The sequence below is a fragment of the Oncorhynchus clarkii genome, chromosome 3 (assembly GCF_045791955.1).
Source record: "Oncorhynchus clarkii lewisi isolate Uvic-CL-2024 chromosome 3, UVic_Ocla_1.0, whole genome shotgun sequence".
Classification (NCBI taxonomy): Eukaryota; Metazoa; Chordata; class Actinopteri; order Salmoniformes; family Salmonidae; genus Oncorhynchus; species Oncorhynchus clarkii.
Genome location: NC_092149.1, coordinates 35,446,196 through 35,466,695, shown reverse-complemented (window position 1 = coordinate 35,466,695; position 20,500 = coordinate 35,446,196). Strand labels below are relative to the sequence as shown.

Here is a 20,500-nt window from a genome sequence, read left to right as displayed (position 1 = left end):
TTATTTATACATTTGAAACTTAAGTATATTTTAACAACTGCATTTACTTTTGATACTTAAGTATATTTAAAACCAAATACTCTGACTTTTACTCAAGTAGTATTTTACTGTGTGACTTTTACTTTTTACTTGAGTGATTTTCTATTAAGGTATACTTTTACTCAAGTAGTATTTTACTGTGTGACCTTTACTTTTTACTTGAGTGATTTTCTATTAAGGTATACTTTTACTCAAGTAGTATTTTACTGTGTGACTTTTACTTTTTACTTGAGTGATTTTCTATTCAGGTATACTTTTACTCAAGTATGAAAATTGGATACTTTTTTCCATGTCTGTATTTTTCGATTTATTAACCTAATATGAGATCGCCAGTGACATTCAGCACTGTTTTCCTGGTGAGATGTATGAAGGAGTGGGGCCTGTGGGACAAAATAATGAATTAATAATAAATGAATCCTGAAATAATCAATAAAATAATAGATACATATATCCTGATACATATGTACATGGTCTTTCATTACTCTCAATCATGATATTACTGCATGTCAGTGAGACTTGTCCAGTGGCATGGACTGGTCCAGTGGTTATTGACTGTACGTTTGTTTATCCCATGTGTAACTATGTGCTGTTTGTGTCGCGCTGCTTTGCTTTATCTTGGCCAGGTCGCAGTTGTAAATGAGAACTTGTTCTCAACTGGCCTACCTGGTTAAATAAAGGTGATATAAAAATATAAAAAATAAATAAATGGACAATTGTCTCGAAGTGTAAAGCACCTGTAGACATTCACTAGTGCTCACTGTTGTATCTACATTATAATATCAGATCAGTGCAGATGAGGAGAGGAAGCTGCTTTCGAGTATTGACTTTTTGAAATAGAGAAGCAAAGAACTTGGCTTTGTGGAAGTCACAGGCGAACCTTGCTGCTTGTGCAATTAACATAACAACCAAAGAGGTAGTGATGGATTTCCCCAAACTTCTTTGCAGCTTCTATTTATTACAGCTGGTGGTCTGTCTTGGTCAGGCAAAGTGTTCAGTTCACAAGCTGGAGACAGGCATCTAAGGGTAAGCGCCCATTCTATGAATGTTCAACTTCTTTCTTAGGGAAATTCTGAATGTGTTATTTAACCCTTGGCAAAGCTTGGCACAGAGGCTTCTTCTACACACTCTGAATAATGCGTAGTAGCCAAAACACGTACGTATGTGGTTTTAATTATGCTTGTGGACATGACAAGATCATAAAGGCATTAACTTGCACCAAAAATGAAGAGTGACATGGTATTTCTTCAAATATGAACATTTGATCATGAATGATCCAAAGACCACCTTCCAAATGTTTGTACACCTGTTTTCACCCAGGCAGCACCCTCTGCCTCTAATTCTATGATCGATTTGTCGTGCCATAAAATGAAACTTATTTTTTTCTTCTTCTTCTGTCCATGTCAAGAAGTCCATGCCATGGTTCTGGAGATTGTGTGGAGACTATTGTCACCAGTGCAGTGGAGTCTGTGTCTTTTATCCCTTCTCCTGCTTCTCATAGTATCAATGTTATTATGTGCGATCCGTTCAAAAAGGTAATACTTCTTCCTGCATTATGGCCCTTTATGAGCATTTTTTTAAGGTATTGCTGACATCCTGTTTGCATTTTCCATTAGTAGAAAGACATCCAGGTTGTCATTGGCTGAAATGGGACCGATCTCTGGTGAAAGGGTCAGTGTACAAAATAAATGGGAATGTCCCATTCACCTTACCAATTCATTTACATGACCATTAACTGTTGTTTGTGGATGTCCTGCTCCAGAAAATAGTAAATAAATAAAAACTTAATGTAAAGCTGGAATTCAAATGTATGGAATAATCAAACTGAACTGAAACCAATGGCTCCCTCTGCTGGTACTTATATGATTGCTCATTGCAGCCTCCAGATTCAATTGAGGTCACGACCTCAGAACTAAGGAAGAACATCATTGGACCAGCATCCTCAAAAAGAAAGTCAACCCAGTCCCAAAGAGAACACAGAGGTCAGAGTCAGTTGTTCATCACACTTGCAGTTGGACATGTTTCCCCACATCACACTCAGCTCACTCTTTATGTTTCACTCTGTGCAGGGTCTTTCCCAGGGCAGGATACCCCAAGGCCGGTGAAGAAGGCTTTGAGGCAGTTGCCTCCCTTACCTGAGCTGGAGAAGAGCAGTGTCCGACGACACAGCAGCTACACTGGGTCCGTAGTGTACGACGTTGTGGCCACAGAGGTCTGTAATCTATGGCCCACTACAGACAACCAGGCTTCTCAACAACATACAGCAGACTGCAGCAACCACCTGGAGGAGGAAGATAAAAAGGGGGAAATTCCGTTCCCTGTCTATGCCAAAGTCAACAAAACCAAAGTTTGCTCGAACTCATCAAGACGTTCACCACTGTATGCCAAAGTGAACAAGACTAGATCCCGGACTGTGAAATCGGAACTACTGTTCTGCAGTGACTGATAATAAGTCAACACTGTGACTGACATGTCCTCCAAATGCTAAATACTCTACTATGTTTTACGCCAAAAGCTTACTTGAGATAAATGCTTCAAATGCCAATCTGATTCATGTAAACGGATGACAAGTGTAATCCAATAGACAAGAGGAGTAAAACGTATCACTCACAGAGCCAAATGCATCGAGTTGTTTTGTACTTTCTGAAATGTTCATATGCGTTTCTTATGTTGTTTCCCAGGCCCACAATGCTGCAAAGACACATGAATGACTTATGTTGTAATTTACTTGAGTCTCAAGACAACAAATTAAGTTGGTTTGCTCTATGTTCAATAATTCTACTGCATAATCTACCAATTCTATTATAATCAGATCTAGACAAATGGAACGTTCCCATGTCTCCATTCTATTTTAAAATGGGCGGGACTCTGAAGTTGCTAGCAGCTTGTGGTGTTGTTTGAGTCAAATCAGAGGCGGTTAGCTAGCTAAACTCTAGAACAGCAGCTCTGGCAAAGGAGAACGATTTCTTGAGAGCGACCGAAATTACACATATGCTAATCTCGGCACACTCAAGCCGTTCATTTTCAAGTATTGCAGAAAAGGTAGGTTTAGGTGACGGAAGTTCTGTTACGCTGTCGCCATGGGTTGCTAGCGTTACTGATAGCTAATGTTATGTCATTAACGCAACTTTGTTAGCTAGCTTGCGTTGTTATTTTTATTGAGCTAACGTTAGCTAGCTAATTTGCTAGGCTATGCAGCCGACTAACTTGTAGCTTTTTATTAAACAAACAAGCTAGATAACTAACAAACACAATTGACATGTAAGTTAGCCATCGACTTTATATTACAGTTGCGTTAGTTAGGTAGCAGTAGGTAGCTAGCTATCTCGTTAGTTCAAGTTGGGGTCCGTGGCTATTCTTTCCCCCCGCATTGAAGTGAACATTTTAAATGGTTAGGGTAGGGTTTAGTGAAAACATGTCCCAATAATTCCGGATAGCACGGACCGTGTTCGCTTGGTAACGTTATTTAGCTGACCAATAGCTAACTGGCATAAGCTATATCTAGGTAGATGGTTAGCTACACAGATCTCGCTTTCTAACGCAATCAGAGCGAGAATCGTCTGTTTTCCAGTCATGTGGGCTAACTTCAACTGAAATATGGGATCTTCAGCAGATGCTATTGAGTGTTTCTGATACAACTGTGTAACATTCCTCTCGCCCCCTTGGCTCTTAAATTCAGTTTAGACTTCACACCCCTCCATTAAACCACTCAAGCTCCCGTTATGTAATTTCGAGGTGTTTGTTCTTGCCAGCACAGTTGGTCTGTGTTTGCCCAGAAATGCTGTTCCTGTGGCTCTACTTTGTGGTCTCTTGAGCAATTGCTGGGATATTATATAACAAGGGGGAGGAAAGGCTTGTGTTTTATATCTTCCTATACTGTTCTGCAGTTCACATTGCTCTAGAACAATCTGTGCTATTTGTCCACTCAAGGAGCACGTTCAGCAGGACACAACATTTTGAAACGCTCAGATGTAAATATAGTATGTAGAACATATTATGGCATTTCTACCTGCAACTGAAAGTGGCCCAGAATTTCACAGATGTTCCTAATATCACTCTCCTTTCTTGACAGGTGACATTTATTTTTTATTTAACTAGGCAAGCCAGTTAAGAACAAATTCTTATTTACTATGACGGCCTAGGAACAGTGGGTTAACTGCCTTGTTCAGGGACAGAACGACAGATTTTTACCTTGGCAGCTCTGAGATTCGATCTAGCAACCTTTTGGTTACTGCCCCAACGCTCTAACCACTAGATTACCTGCCTGATTGAGTGGAATGACCACCTCACAGAGATACCTGTAGTCTAAGCTGACAGGTAAAGCTTACCATATACTTCCCAGTCTAAACAGTTTGCGCCTATATTATGACATTTTGGTCTTTGGCAGGTTTTTTCCCAAGCTGTTTGTGCACACAATGTGTATATATATATATTTTTGTAGCCGCCCATTCGTTGGTGATCGGTCAACAGTACTACTCCTAGTAGGAGTGGGAACATGAAGTGTTTGTCAAACCACAAAAAAATATATCCTAAGATGTCCTCTGAAAAATTGTCAAAATTAATGACCGTTTTCTTGATTTACCTTAGATTAATAAAGACTATTTTGAGTGTTTCTGGCAATGTTGTTGCTACGGTGGCTCAAGTGGGACAAACAACAATATTGCCTTGTTTTTTTTTCTTAAGCAGAGGTCTTTAGGGAGTATGAGAACACACTCGCTTCACCTAACCAAGTTCTGCAAGGAGCAAACAGAACCTATTTAGCTATGAGGATGCCTTTAGACTCCATCAAAATGAAGAGGGGGGGGGGATACCTGCTTGTCGTGAAATGCTATTAGTGTCACCTTGTGGATGATGGTTGTATTTTTCCCACATGTATGTGTTTCAGCTGGGTTTCCTGACATGGAGTGGCAGACGCCAGCTGTGTCTGAGAAGTTCCAGAGCCGCTTTGGCAGACGGCCTGGGACAGCGGACAGTGGGGACACGGGGCTAGGCGTCACCCCATCTGACAGCACAGAAGGTGAGAACGTTCACTCTTGCTCTGACTTCCTGGCGTGTACTACCATAACACCCATGCTTATTATGCAGCACGTGGTATAGCTCAGTTCTGTTACACCCCCCACACAGCCGTACACTGTTCTCTATGTTCACCGTGATGCGTTACACTGCTGACTAGCTCACAATTTTAATGTCTTATAAAAGTTAGCTTTTTGTTCAGATCGACCTCTGTGAATGTCAATTTGAAATGCCTTAGTTCCAGAGATGCCAGACATTCATAGAGTTGGAAAACGATTATCAGGTGTATGAGGTGATTGTCAGGTTTATTGGCTTATCACAAAGCTGTTGTCAGATCAGCACAGATCAAGGTACGTGTTACTCGCTGGACTTACATTTAAGTCATTTTGCAGATGCTCTTATCCAGAGCGACTTACAAGAACAATTTGGCTGGGGGGGATTCGAACCAGTGGCCTTTCAGTGACTGGTCCAACACTCTTAACCGCTAGTCTACCTGCCGCCCTACCTACCATATCAACTTAAAAGCAGTCGATGGGAATGAAAAGGAGAAACCCACAGGAGGTTGCTGTTTCTCTCTGCTACTGTTATGTTTGGAACAAGGGGTCGGGGGTCAGCATCCTCTGTTGTTGAGTACAGCCTATTTATAAGCAGGGTGATTTACAAGGGGTAGATTATATTCCTTACCAGGTGGCTCTGCCAACCTAATTGAGGGATAGGGGGGGTGGAATGCCAGGACTGGACAGCTAAATGGAAACACTGAACCCTTGCCCCCCTTCTTTGCTGAGTGATACATGTAATGCTCACAGATTAGCTGCACCCGACGGGGTTTAAATGAGAACATAATTTGGGAAGTACTAAGACTGGAAGTGAATGTACTGTCTGTATGCCCTATTGAAGGTGAGACTGGTGTGCTTTAGTAGTGTGTGTGTGTGTGTGTGTGTGCCTGTGGTAAGCCTACTTGTGATTCTATAGTACATTTCCTAATAATTGGGCGTGAGTCCATTAAACTATTGTAATCACGCCATGCCATCTGCATTCACAATTGAACACCTAAAAGGAGAATTGCTTTTAACGAGACATTGCAACTGTCAAGCAAGCTAGTGCAGCTGATTTTCCCCCGTGCTGTAACTGATAACAGTGCTTAGCAACATGAGTCTTGACTCCCTTACTCCAGTCTAAACTGTCAAAGGAAGAGGTCAGTGTGGACATAGTGTCGTGTCAGAGAGTTCAAAGGTCAGTCTGACAGGTCATCCTTCATCGGCACTGATGCGTTGTTTTGGGGGCTCTGGATGAAGTTGTTTGGTCTTTGAATGCCCCTGATTGTATCCTACTATCCAATTGTCTATTTCTATTTGTGATAGATGTATGTTTTGGTCACAGTTATTCCGTACTGCTGGAGTAGCATTTTGTATGTTTTGGTCACAGTTATTCCGTACTGCTGGAGTAGCATTTTATATTATATCTTTGCCGAATTAGGTTTTGAGTGAGTTTACAAACCATTACCTGCTGGATAATTAACTCTCAACTTCAATTCCACATAGGCCTAGTTTGTTCTCCCTCAAAGCGTCAGAGCAGTTTGGACTTGTCCTAGCCAGACAGACTCATGAATCAGTCGAGCCTTGAGGGCACCTGAACGTTTAATTTGAAGAATGTTTTCACTGGAAGAGCCTCTGTCTTTGCCAGTTCCTTCCCGTTGTGTGCTCACTAATTGTTATTTTCCCCTGCCATTGCTAAGCACGTCTCTGTTCAAAATGAGCCGTGTTTTTTTGGGGGATTTATTTATATTTTTTTTTGCCTCCCTTACTGTTTTTAGTCTCGCTTTTGGGGTGTACGCATGTGACGTACGTGGGAAGGTGGGAGAGGGCTAGGTGCTTAAATAAGCAGCCAGCACGGATCACTCTGTAACCTGAGAGTGGGGCTATAAATACCCCTAACCTTTCCTGCCTGTGTCTGTTTGTGTGTGGTTGCTCCGAGCGCTGTACAGGGCAGCCTGGCTTGGTTATTCTCTTGGACAATACTCCCTGCTGTACAAGGCCTTCCTGCCTGCGACACTACACTGCTGTCAGCCTAGAACCTTCGAGCCTCCAGAAAAATGCATTGGAAGGAATTAGGCAACCGCATTAAACATCTTGCTGCTGCAGCTCACCCCTTCCACTGGGCTGTTAAATGTCACAGTTAATAAGACGTTTCTCCCAGTGTCGGAGTGAGTGCCAGGTGAGCAGTGCTGTCTGTTTCTCTTGAAATAGCTGTAATGAAATGGGGCTTGTGTGTGGGGTCTGCTGTCACACAGGCCCAGTTGTTTTTTACTTGTTTACCAGTGCTTTAAACGCTGTTTCTTCATTTGAGATCCAATATGTCTAACGGTTTCCATTTCAAAATATTGCTTTGTAGCCGTTATCACACAATCAAAATGAGGTGCTTCTTTGGTGTGTAGTCTCATGATCTGAGGTTAGGCTATTTGCCTGTCTGTTCTTGTATGTGGTAAGGAGGCTGCAATGGGTTTCTCGGTTCGTGAATTAATGGTCTTTCTGTTGGCAATGAAATAAAATCAAACACTACTGTCTCTAAGGTTTATTTGAATTAGTCGCTGCCCTTTTTAAATGCATTGGGATGGACCAGGGATGACCTCTAAGACGCATGTTCTAGACCTGTTACTTTTTAAGTTTGTTTTAAAATTGTTGCAACCCCTATTACTAGCCTGTTCAACCTCTTTTGTATCGTCTGAGATTCCCAAAGATTGGAAAGCTGCCGAGGTCATCCCCCTCTTCAAAGGAGGTAACACTCTAGACCCAAACTGCTACAGACCTATATCTATTCTACCCTGTCTTTCTAAGGTCTTCGAAAGCCAAGTTAACAAACAGATTACCGACCATTTCGATTCCCACCGTACCTTCTCCGCTATGCAATCTGGTTTCAGAGCTGGTCATGGGTGCACCTCAGCCACGATCAAGGTTCTAAACGACATCATAACCGCCGTCGATAAGAGACATTACTGTGCAGCCGTATTCATCGACCTGGCCAAGGCTTTTGACTCTGTCAATCACCACATTCTTATTGGCAGACTCGACAGCCTTGGTTTATCAACTACTTCTCAGACAGAGTTCAGTGTGTCAAATCGGAGGCCCTGTTGTCCAGACCTCTGACAGTCTCTATGGGGGTGCCACAGGGTTCAATCCTCGGGCCGACTCTCTTCTCTGTGTACATCAATGATGTTGCTCTTGCTGCTGGTGATTTTCTGATACCTTTACGCAGACAACACCATTCTGTATACTTCTGTATACCCCTCTCTGGACACTGTGTTAACAAACCTCCAGACAAGCTTCAATGCCATACAACTCTCCTTCTGTGGCCTCCAACTGCTCTTAAATGCAAGTAAAACTAAATGCATGATATTCAACCGTTCACTGCCCGCACCTGCTCGCCCGTCCAGCATCACTTCTCTGGACGGCTCTGACTTAGAATACGTGGACAACTACAAATACCTAGGTGTCTGGCTAGACTGTAAACTCTCCTTCCAGACTCACATTAAGCATCTCCAATCCAAAATTATATCTAGAATCGGCTTCCTATATCGCAACAAAGCATCCTTCATTCATGCTGCCAAACATACTCATAAAACTGACCATCCTACCGATCCTCGGGTTCGGTGATGTCATCTATAAAACAGCCTCCAACACTCTATTCAACAAATTGGATACCGTTTATCACAGTGCCATCCGTTTTGTCACCAAAGTCCATACGCTACCCACCATTGCGACCTGTACGCTCTCGTTGGTTGGCCCTCGCTTCATACTCGTCGCCAAACCCACTTGCTACAGGTTATCTACAAGTCTCTGCTCGGTAAAGCCCCGCCTTATCTCAGCTCACTGGTCACCATAGCAGCACCCACTCGTAGCATGCGCTCCAGCAGGTATATCTCACTGGTCACCCCCAAAGCCAATTCCTCCTTAGGTCGTCTTTCCTTCCAGTTCTCTGCCTCCAATGACTGGAACGAACTGCAAAAATTTCTGAAGCTGGAGACTCACATCTCCCTCACTAGCTTTAAGCGCCAGCTGTCAGAGCAGCTCACAGACCACTGCACCTGTACATAGATGGGCTGTTTACAGATGGGCTATCTACCTACCTCATCCCCATACTTTATTTATTTATTTATCTTGCTCCTTTGCACCCCAGTATCTCTACTTGCACATTAATCTTCTGCACATCTACCATTCCAGTGTTTAATTTCTATATTGTAATTTGCCACCATGGCCTATTTATTGCCTTAAGGGAGTTATCTTACCTCATTTGCACTCACTTATATATAGACTTTCCTTTTGTTCTACTGTGTTATTGACTGTTTTGTTTATTTCATATGTAACTCTGGTGTTGTATGTGTCTAATTGCTATGCTTTATCTTGGCCAGGTTGCAGTTGCAAATGAGAACTTGTTCTCAACTAGCCTACCTGGTTAAATAAAGGTGAAATAATCAAATAAAGTTGAGTTGGCTAAGGTCTACTTACTAGGTCTGTCAGCACTAGCGGTGTCACCTGACAGGCAAAGTCGGCCACCCACTGACCCCAGTCACGGTGTGTAGTATGCTTTACATCACCATCTGTAAATAGTGTGTCTGGTATTGGGTAGGTACATCATACCAGCTCTCTGTAAAGGAATCTTAAGCCAGAGATTGTTTGGAGAAAGGAAGAGTTGTAGTCTAAGGCCATTCACTGAATTCAATGCCACCCGAGTGGCAGTTTTGTTCACCACTTCCCAGTGAAAGTAATGTACCTTTTATTGTTACTGAATGAATGCTGCTTCAAATTTGTAACCAAATCCAACGGTTCCTTTCTTTTACCCCTCCAGATTTCTGCAGTTCCAGCAGCAGCCCCTCGTTCCAGCCCATCCGCAGCCAGATTCCCATCCCCACTGCCCATGTCATGCCTTCCACGGCCGGACCACCGGCCTCCAAGCCCCAGCCCTGTTCCCAAGAAGATTCCCAGGCTTCTGCCGAGGCACACAGGCCCTCCTCGGGCTCCCGAACCTCCAGTGGAACCTCCAGCTCGAATTCGTCCTCCCTCTCCAAATCAGCCTCTTCCCCCAACCTGGACATGGCACAAGACGGCATGGGGGGAGCCGACCCCGCCGGACCCAAGCCAGACTGCTTGAGCCGCTACCGCAGCCTTGTGAATGGACTAGACCACTCTTTGTTCCCCTCGGGGGACCACTCTTGCATGGAAGAGGGCCAGAGGTTCGACATGCCTGCCATGGAGCCCACAATGAACCAATCTGCCCTGCTGGCGGGCTACTGCCCCGACGTCCGACTCAGGCTCCAGATGACCAGCCTGGGGGTGACTCCCGAGTGCAGTGGAGAAGCCTACAGGGGTGCCATGGAGCACTCGTACAAGGCTCTCCCCGAGACAAGGCCAGGGGTCCCCGGAGCTCCAGACCCCTACAGCCAGAGAAGCAGCCATCCCGGTGGAACTGTGGCTGGGTCAGCAGGTGTGTACCCCAGCGCTCTATATCTGCAGACCCAGGCTCTGTTGAGGGAGGCCAAGGCCTATGAACCCATGCTGCAGGAGCGATGCAGCGAGCTGCTCAGCTGGCAGCAGCAACAGCAGCACAAGCAGCAGCTGGAGAGTCTTCGTGTGCAAGTGGAGCAGATGCAGGTGAGCTGAGCATTTAGACGTAAGAACAGCTAGCGTAAGACTGACCCATTTCACTCTGGAGTACACATGTAGTTCACATTAGACCTGATCACAATTCCCATGTTAGGACAACAGAAAATATTTTAAGTGAGTAAAGTGGTTGAATGTTGCCAAATTTAGAGAAGATGGCTTCCTTTTTTAAAAATGTTGTATTTATTTTAGCTTTAATATTGTAGCTTCCATCAGTGTAATTGTCTGCATCACTTCCAATCCCCCATATATGTTTTTAAATATACATACTGTCGTGTCATTGGCATCCTTAAAACTGAAGACTTATTTATCAAAAAACTCTCTGTAATTATTATTACACGATTAAACTGATTAATCATGTAACTGTAATTAACTAGGATGTCGGGGCACCAATGAAAATATTCAGATTATAAAGTTATATTTTTCCTAATATAACTTTTCAAATATTTTGATATCTGATCACTTAGTCTTCTGATTAATGAATTATTATTTACCTCGCGTTAGTCTCATTCCAAACGTCGTAAATTGTTGGTTATCTGCACGAACCCAGTCTTTACCGAGTCATCCATACATCAATTGTCTTAAAATCATTTATTTACTAGCTAAGTAATTCACAGAAATGCATCACACAAACAAACAAAATAGATATTTTTACAAAGAAATGATAGGGGATGTGCCCTAGTGGGCTAAACCGGTATGGCGGCTTGTTAGACAGTGATAATTATAACAATTGAAATGCTAATCCTTTGCTTATGAACACTCACTCATTCGGGAACAATTGCAATCAATATATTTACGCTCAGTGAGTCGTCAGGGTCTCTGTTGAAAAGTTTGTTTCTGTTGGAGAGTCTGTCCTCTCTCGCTCTCTCTGTGTGTGTGTGTGAATGACAGTCATTCATGTCGTTATAGAATAGATGTTTCGGCGGTTGTCGGTCTTCGCGTTCAATGATACCGAATTCCTAGCTGCAGACTAGTAATTAATATCAAAGACTTGATCTTATTTTGTCGGTATCGATCGTCTAAGAGTTTAACCACGCGGTATGGTTAAAAGATTCAGCCATCTACTCAAACTTTAGGTTTATGGTCTCTACTCAAACCTTGGCCCTCTCGTGGTAAGCTGGTCTGCAACCTTTAGCCATCTCGTAATTGAGGTAAGCTAGGTCTCCTCTCAAACCTTGGCCCTCTCGTTATCGAGGTAAGCTGGTCTGCAATAGAAAACCCGAGTGGGGGTGTTATTTGGAAGAGCAGAAAAGGGCCTGTCCCAGGACGCCAGACCATAACTGTGCTCATGGGTGGTCTTCTGATTTAGTTAAACTCCAAAGGGAATTGGAGTTTCCTTCAATAAACAGCCCAAAATCACATTACACAATTTCACAAACAGTATCATCCTCAGTCATTCATCTTATACAACAATTAGATGTAAGCCCATATCTGAGGCTATTGTATAAACAGCGTTATGGTAATGTGGCTGTATTGTCTACAATGAGTAAAATGGAATAACACATATGCAATCATGTAGTAACTATAAAAGTGTTAAACAAATCAAAATATATTTGAGTTTCTTCAAAGTAGCCACCGTTTGCCTTCATGACAGCTTTTCACACCCTTGGCATTCTCTCAACCAGCTTCACCTGGAATGCTTTTCCAACAGTCTTGAAGAAGTTCCCACATGCTGAGCACTTGCTGGCTACTTTTCCTTCACTCTGCGGTCCAACTCATCCCAAACCATCTCAATTGGGTTGAGGTCAGGTGATTGTGGAGACCAGGTCATGTGATGCAGCACTCCATCACTCTCCTTCTTGGTCAAATAGCCCTTACACAGCCTGGAGGTGTGTTGGGCCATTCTTGTTGGAAAATTAATTTATAGTCCCTAAGCACAAACCAGATTGCTGTGGTAGCCATGCTGGTTAAGTGTGCCTTGAATTCTGAATAAATCACTGGCAGTGTCACCAGCAAAGCACCATCATGCCGCCTCCTCAATGCTTCACGGTGGGAACCACCCATGCGGAGATCATCCATTCACATACTCTGCATCTCACAAAGACACGAGGGTTGGAACCAAAAATCTCAAATTTTGACCAAAGGACAGATTTCCACTGGTCTAATGTCTTATTCTCGTGTTTCTTGGGCCAAGCAAGTCTCTTCTTATTATTGGTGTCCTTTAGTAAAAAAATAGAGAAACCTGTCAACATTTGACTGGTAATATATGAATATATGACAATACACACACACTTTTTATATACACACACAGACAGTGGTGTAAAAATCCTTTAAAGTACTACTTAAGTAGCTTTTTGGGGTATCTGTAGTTCTGTACTTTACTATGTATATCTTTCACAACTTCTACTTTTACTTCACTAAATTCCTAAAGAAAATTGTGCTTTTTACTCCAAACATTTTCCCTGACACCTAAAAGTACTTGTTACATTTTGACAGGAAATGGTCAAATTCACGCACTTATCAAGAGAACATCCCTGTTCATCCCTACTACCTCTGATCTGGCGGACTCACTAAACACATGTTTTCTTTGTATATTAATGTGTTGTGCCCCTGGCTATCCATAAAAAAAAAAAAATTGTGCTGTCTGGTTTACATAATATAAGGAAAATTGAAATTAATACTTTTACTTTTGATACTTAAGTATATTTAGAACCAAATACTTTTACTCACGTAGTACTGGGTGACTTTTACTTGAGTCATTTTCTATAAAGGAATCTTTACTTTTACTACAGTGACTTGTGTACTTTTTCCACATTTGTGTGTATTTATTACCCTACCACCCCTCCCCCAACTGGAGCAAACTAGTGAACAACAACGCTTAGACCCTGTATTTCCAGCTTATACATACTATATATATTTTATGGACACAATAATTATATTTTGCTTGCTTTTAGTCCTGGCCTTCCTCTCCCATCTAGTTCTGCTGTCCATCTGGTTTGATTTCTATTTGCCATATCTTTCAAACTGCTCTTTCCAAAAAGTTCTTAACCTATATACGTTTTATAGGCACAGTATGTTTTACATTTGAGTTATCTTGCTATTAGTTGTTATTAGTCACAACCTTCAGCTACATTCAAACCCTCCTTGGTTATAAGGCTGCTGGGTATTCTTTATAGTTGAGTTGGACATCGGACATGTCCAATACATTGTGTGTGTGTGTGTGCAGATGATGACTGCTGGAGTGGGCCAGTACCCTGCTCTCTACTCCACCCCCTCCATGCCACCAGAGACCAGGAAGTGGGAGGCGGCGATCAAAGCCAACGAGAGCATTCTGAAGGAGAAGGAGCTCGTCATCGAGAGGTACACGCCTATTACTTCAGATTGAAAAGGTTAACCAAACTCACTTCGGCCTTGCTTGAACAAAATAATCAGGTGCGCGACTGCTGGATAATCCCAAGAAAGTATTCCTTACCCCAGGACACTACAACTGGTGACTATCCAGGGAAAAAAGGAAAAAGTGCCTGTGTTGATCTGTCTTTTGGGGGGGGGGGTGACAAACAGGCTTATGTTCTGGCGTAGCGCGCCTTTATCAGAGCCTTGGGTAGGCTGAAAATAATCTCTGATCCATGAAGACGCTCCTTTAAAGTGTCCTGGGGTGAGGGATATCTAATAACCTACCTGGAAAAGCCAAATATTTTCTATACACTTCCAGCGGGCTGTGTCAGGGGAAGTGTGTGTGGTATCTGACCATGTCACTGGTGTTTTACTCTGGGCTGTGTTGTTTGTAGACAGAAGCAGCAGATGTCTCAGCTGGAGCAGCGGCTGCGGGAGAGCGAGCTGCAGGTCCACGGAGCCCTGCTCGGTCGCGGCGCTCCGTACGGCGATATGTGTCTGCTCCGACTGCAGGTGAGCGGAGCACACTCGCACATCCTTTCACATTTTGTCATTTAGCAGACTCTTATCCAGAGCCCCACACACACTTCATGGAGCTGAAACTGCACGACCACGGATGACCTCGAAGTCTTTCCTGTGTGACTTCCAGGAGGCTCAGAGGGAGAATGCCTTCCTGCGGGCCCAGTTTGCAGAGCGCGGTGACTGCGCCGCCCAGGAGAAGGCGGAGGCAGAGCGCCGCCTCGGTGCCGTGGAGGCGGAGACGCGGCGCCTGAACGATGCGCTGAGGGAGACCAGCGAGAGGCACGCTGAGGAGCTGAAGAAGCAGGAGGAGAGGGTGAGAAGTCGGGCCACAACATCACACTGCTACATTGATAGTCCAGTTTCTAATTACATAAACTGATTCCCTTTTCGAATTGCATAACGCCACAGTTATTTCATGTGTCTTAGTAACTAGGTGTGTGTGGTGTTGCAGTAAGGGAATTTTTCTATTTATAAAAAGTGACCGTTATTCCATACTTAACGTTGCGCGTGTGTAGATTCGCAGCCGGGACAAGCACATCAACAGCCTGAAGAAGAAGTGCCAGAAGGAGGCAGAGCAGAACCGAGAGAAGCAGCAGCGCATCGAGACTCTGGAGCGCTACCTCGCTGACCTGCCCACTATGGAGGACTACCAGGGACAAAGCAAACAGGTCAAAACCAGCACAGACTGCATTAAACACACACATACCATCATCTCACGCAACACAACTACGTCCTACCTCATCAAAATGACTGGGTGTTTATGGTCACGTTCCAGGTCGTCTTTTTATTGCCGTCTGGCGATTTTTGTGTTCACTGTCTCAGGAGTCTCATTAATAAGATGTATAAATCGTCTGATTTGCCACACGCGAGCGGGCCGTGAGTTTAGTGCTGACGTGTGTGTGTGTGGTGTGTGTTTTAGCTGTCGGAGGCGGAGCAGCGGGCGTCCCAGCTGCAGGGCCGGGTCAGAGAGCTGGAGGTGTGTCTGGAGGAGGGTCGCTCACACACCCGGGAGAAGGACACCCAGCTGGAGGAGCAGAGACGCAGGGAGAGGGAGCTGCTCACCACTGTCACCAGGTACACACACCAATCTAAGCCCGACACTATGGTTAGAAAAGAGCAAACTCTCTGAGCTATCCAACCAGGGCCAAGTATTTTACTACCACACACACAGCTTTACACTCATTCTGAAATGATTGCATTCCAGGTGTGCATGCACACTGATTTTTAACATGCACGCCTACTCGTATAACCTACGCTGTTTGTATAATGACCCGTTTTGGTCATTTGTTTTTGTGTGTGTCAGTTTACAAGAGCGGGTGCAGGAGGGCCTGGAGGACGGGGCAAGGTTACCCTCCCTGGATGTGGAAATACTCCGAGGGGAGAACAGCAGCCTGAGAGAGGAACAGCAGAGACTTAAAAAGGTCAGTCTTTTCATCTGGTTCCTTCCTTACATTGACATTTTCACCCGGTACATTACATTGTGAAATGTTTCTCTGCTTTTTGTGGTTGTCGTCTCGTGCTGGTTCCAAAACGTTCCCGTTCTTCTCTTCTTGTCCAGGTCCTAGAGAAGCAGCTGAGGGTGATGGAGAAACTGGGCGCCCAGATCGTGGTACGTGATACGAATTCAATCAGTTCACACCTCGGATGATACAGTGGGGCAAAAAAGTATTTAGTCAGCCACCAATTGTGCAAGTTCTCCCACTTAAAAATATGAGAGAGGCCTGCAATTTTCATCATAGGTACACTTCAAATATGACAGACAAAATGAGAAAAAAAATCCAGAAAATCACATTGTAGGATTTTTTTATGATTTTATTTGCAAATTATGGTGGAACATAAGTATTTGGTCACCTACAAACAAGCAAGATTTCTGGCTCTCACAGACCTGTAACTTATTCTTTAAGAGGCTCCTCTGTCCTCCACTCGTTACCTATATTAAATGGCACCTGTTTGAACTTGTTATCAGTATAAAAGACACCTGTCCACAACCTCAAACAGTCACACTCCAAACTTCACTATGGTCAAGACCAAAGAGCTGTCAAAGGACACCAGAAACAAAATTGTAGACCTGCACCAGGCTGGGAAGACTGAATCTGCAATAGGTAAGCAGCTTGGTTTGAAGAAATCAACTGTGGGAGCAATTATTAGGAAATGGAAGACATACAAGACCACTGATAATCTCCCTCGATCTGGGGCTCCACGCAAGATCTCACCCCGTGGGGTCAAAATGATCACAAGAACGGTGAGCAAAAATCCCAGAACCACAGGACCCAGGACCTAGTGAATGACCTGCAGAGAGCTGGGACCAAAGTAACAAAGCCTACCATCAGTAACACACTACGCCGCCAGGGACTCAAATCCTGCAGTGCCAGACGTGTCCCCCTGCTTAAGCCAGTACATGTCCAGGCCCGTCTGAAGTTTGCTAGAGAGCATTTGGATGATCCAGAAGAAGATTGGGAGAATGTCATATGGTAAGATGAAACCAAAATAGAACTTTTTGGTAAAACCTCAACTCGTCGTGTTTGGAGGACATAGAATGCTGAGTTGCATCCAAAGAACACCATACCTACTGTGAAGCATGGCGGTGGAAACATCATGCTTTGGGGCTGTTTTTCTGCAAAGGGACCAGGACGACTGATCCGTGTAAAGGAAAGAATGAATGGGGCCATGTATCATGAGATTTTGAGTGAAAACCTCCTTCCATCAGCAAGGGCATTGAAGATGAAACGTGGCTGGGTCTTTCAGTATGACAATGATCCCAAACACACCGCCCGGGCAACGAAGGAGTGGCTTCGTAAGAAGCGTTTCAAGGTCCTGGAGTGGCCTAGCCAGTCTCCAGATCTCAACCCCATAGAAAATCTTTGGGGGGAGTTGAAAGTCCGTGTTGCCCAGCAACAGCCCCAAAACATCACTGCTCTAGAGGAGATCTGCATGGAGGAATGGGCCAAAATACCAGCAACAGTGTGTGAAAACCTTGTGAAGACTTACAGAAAACGTTTGACCTCTGTCATTGCCAACAAAGGGTATATAACAAAGTATTGAGAAACTTTAGTTATTGACCAAATTCTTAATTTGCAAATCAATTCATTAAAAATCCTACAATGTGATTTTCTGATTTATTATTTTTTTCTCATTTTGTCTGTCATAGTTGAAGTGTACCTATGATGGAAATTACTGGCCTCATCGTTTTAAGTGGGAGAACTTGCACAATTGGTGGCTGACTAAATACTTTTTTGCCCCACTGTATCTCTATGAGTAACCAAATGGACTTAGTAGCCAGGCCTAACCCATGTCGAACCTCTGACCTGTCTGTAGACCCTGGAGGAGCAGGTGTCTCAGGAGGAGAGCAGCTCCCATGCTATGAGAGAGGAGGTTTGTTCTAAAGAGCAGGGGCTGCTCCAGCTCCGCACAGCCATGAAGGAGGTGAGATGGTAGGACAGGACTACACGGCTACTGGAAATAATGCTCTGCTCCATGTTCTGATGGGGAATCCTCTTGAGAGCCCCAGAGTTCATGTTCTGTCCTAATGCATAAAATGATGAACTGGACAGTAGGTTCAATTTCAATAGTTATTCATTAACCATGACATTTTGGGGTGCTGGAACTGTCCATTGTATTTTACATGGAGTATCTATGATGATTCTCCAGCACCCAACAATTTTAGGTGTAGAAACACTGAGTTGAATATGTTGCCTATTTCTGTCATTCTTAACGGTGTTTTCTCTGCGTATTCCCAGCTGTCGGCCCAGAACCAGGAACTAATGGAGCAGAACCTGACCCTCCATGAGCGTCTGGAGGACTTGGAGAGGGTGAACCTGGACAGGACGTCGTCCTCGCTGCGGCCGGCCGGGGCCCGCCTCACCCAGCGTCTCCACGGGGAGATGGCCTCGTGCCTCTGCGACCTGCGCTCCCTCTGCAACGTCCTGACCCAGCGGTCACAGGGCCGAGACCCCAACCTCTCGCTGCTGCTTGGCATTACATGTGAGTGATGGCCACTGCAGGGTTTAGTAGCATTAAAAAAAGGCTGCCGCTATTTTTCACTTAATCCTGAAACGCTGATCAGTTGTAGCTTGAGCAATGGTAAAAGATGAATGTTTGATCAATTTAAGTGTTGTCGCCACAGAATACTTCCAGCGTTGTAATACGTTGTCGCCCTACGTCATACTTCCAGGTCTGTCACTTGTCTTTTGAATGGGCTTGATGATTGTATCATCAATTTCCTGAAAGTGTTTGGTTATTTAAGGTGTGTGTGTTTTGGGTTGATGAATTTACTTCAGCCAGATGACTTATGTTCTTGTGCTGGAAACCATATGCTCTACATTTTTGCCCGTTGAAGACCATTCAAAAAGCCTAAAGTTAAAAAACGACAAGGCTCCATTCTGAAGAGGGAAAAAAAAAACCTTTCATAGTGTGTAGTAACTGTTTCTTCTTCACCCCAGCTCCCCCGCCCATGGCAGAGCAGGTGGAGGATTGGCTGAGTCCTGAGGTCCTCCAGAGGAAGTTGACTGAAGCCCAGCAGCTGCGTCGTGACGTGGAAGAGCTCCGCACCACCGTCTCAGACCGCTACGCCCAGGACATGGGAGAGAACTGCATTACCCAGTAGCCCCAGCTGCTAGCTTGTCTCTAAAACAGACTGAACCATCAGGCTAATTGGTTAAGGCTTCCATGTTGGCCTTGCTTCTTCCATGCTCCATTGAGTATGAAATGGAATCCTTGATCAGGTCATGCATTTCAGTCAAAGGGCTTATGGTGAAAGAGCTGTTCTCAAACCAGTGTGTTTTTTGTTTTTATCAATGTTTTACTGATACATTTGTTTCTTTGTGTTGTCAGAGGCCCTCCCTTCTTTTTATGACACACATGGATGGGGTTGTTGTCTTTTTCAATAAATAACACTATTTTATTATTTAAATCTTCCCTCTGGGGAAATAATATTGGATGTGGTTGACAATCAACTGAAAATATTTAAATCTGTTTTTGAGTGATTCAACAGGAAATGTTACTAACCCACATTTTTTTATTTAATTTAATGGCGTATTTGTAGCATCTGACTCTGGCATGTGGGTGGCTTTTAACAGTGGTAGGGCTAATACTGAAAAGATATTCTGTCAGCCTTATAACAGAGATACTGTTTAGAGACCTCTGTCCCGTCTGTAAATTATGATTTTATTTTAATGTTAGCAGATGTTTCTCTCAGGTAGTGGGCTTGCTTTGATGTTCAATTGTGCCTGTCTGTGCTTTTGCTGCCATCACCATGCAAGCCAATATACTCACAGGCAAATTTGCTAATGGCTTTCTCTCTCTCAACTTTACTTTATTTTTGGTGTTTCAGCCGACAGAGCAACTCAATACATTCCTTAAACATTGCTTCATGGGTTGTCCTCGAAGAAGATATGTCAAAGCTAGTTATGGGGGATAACAGTCTGTGACGATGTGGACGGAAGCCATTTTTACACACTCAACAGTATTTGTGGGACTGGTTGTTATGGGTCTGTTTACTCTTGCAGAGCAACATACTGTAATCTAACAGATGAGTCCCTGTGCCTACTTTGTCCTGATACACTGTTCACTTTGGTGCCCCCATCTGTACTAGCAAAATGCTATCTAATAGCAAGAAATGTTTGGTTTCAAATGAATAACATAACTAATGGTTGTCAGAATTTTGTCATCAAAAAAATGTGACATGACTGACCACTAACTTTATTCTAGTTTGTTTCAGTGGTCGAAGAGCAAAAAGAGTTAATTTATTGCTGGAATGTCACGTCAAATGCTTTCCTTCAGTTGACGGACATCATGACACTAACTTGGGACAGACTTGTCTAGATGAGACTGAGTTCTCATTTGAGCTTGAACAAAGTTAGACAACTTGCCTTATGTCATACTTTTATATTGAATTTATCCTTAATTGTATTTACACTGAAATAAAGTTTGTTTTCAATAAGTTG

General features: G+C 43.7%; 2 protein-coding genes across 5 annotated transcripts; both read left to right on the top strand.

Annotated features, from left to right (window-relative positions):
- The first annotated feature begins 1,049 nt into the window (after positions 1-1,049).
- Positions 1,050-2,647, top strand: LOC139394422 (uncharacterized). Its single transcript, XM_071142490.1, has 5 exons — positions 1,050-1,062; positions 1,445-1,571; positions 1,653-1,707; positions 1,916-2,018; positions 2,106-2,647. Exons 2-5 carry the CDS (start codon positions 1,456-1,458, stop codon positions 2,480-2,482), a joined length of 651 nt encoding a protein of 216 aa, XP_070998591.1. The 5' UTR covers positions 1,050-1,062; positions 1,445-1,455; the 3' UTR covers positions 2,483-2,647.
- A 268-nt stretch (positions 2,648-2,915) lies between these two features.
- Positions 2,916-20,499, top strand: LOC139394395 (centrosomal protein of 85 kDa-like). Of its 4 annotated transcripts, XM_071142453.1 has the most exons (14): positions 2,916-3,078; positions 4,922-5,053; positions 7,786-7,824; positions 9,892-10,694; positions 13,870-14,003; positions 14,432-14,549; positions 14,686-14,871; positions 15,074-15,226; positions 15,478-15,632; positions 15,862-15,979; positions 16,117-16,167; positions 17,874-17,981; positions 18,296-18,539; positions 18,998-20,496. In XM_071142453.1, exons 2-14 carry the CDS (start codon positions 4,936-4,938, stop codon positions 19,159-19,161), a joined length of 2,391 nt encoding a protein of 796 aa, XP_070998554.1. In that variant the 5' UTR covers positions 2,916-3,078; positions 4,922-4,935; the 3' UTR covers positions 19,162-20,496. The 4 variants fall into 4 exon arrangements, with proteins under 4 accessions (XP_070998554.1, XP_070998562.1, XP_070998578.1 ...); XM_071142461.1 differs by lacking the exon at positions 7,786-7,824; XM_071142469.1 differs by lacking the exons at positions 2,916-3,078; positions 4,922-5,053 and adding an exon at positions 7,010-7,263 and having other exon boundaries at positions 7,776-7,824.
- Position 20,500: the final 1 nt, after the last annotated feature.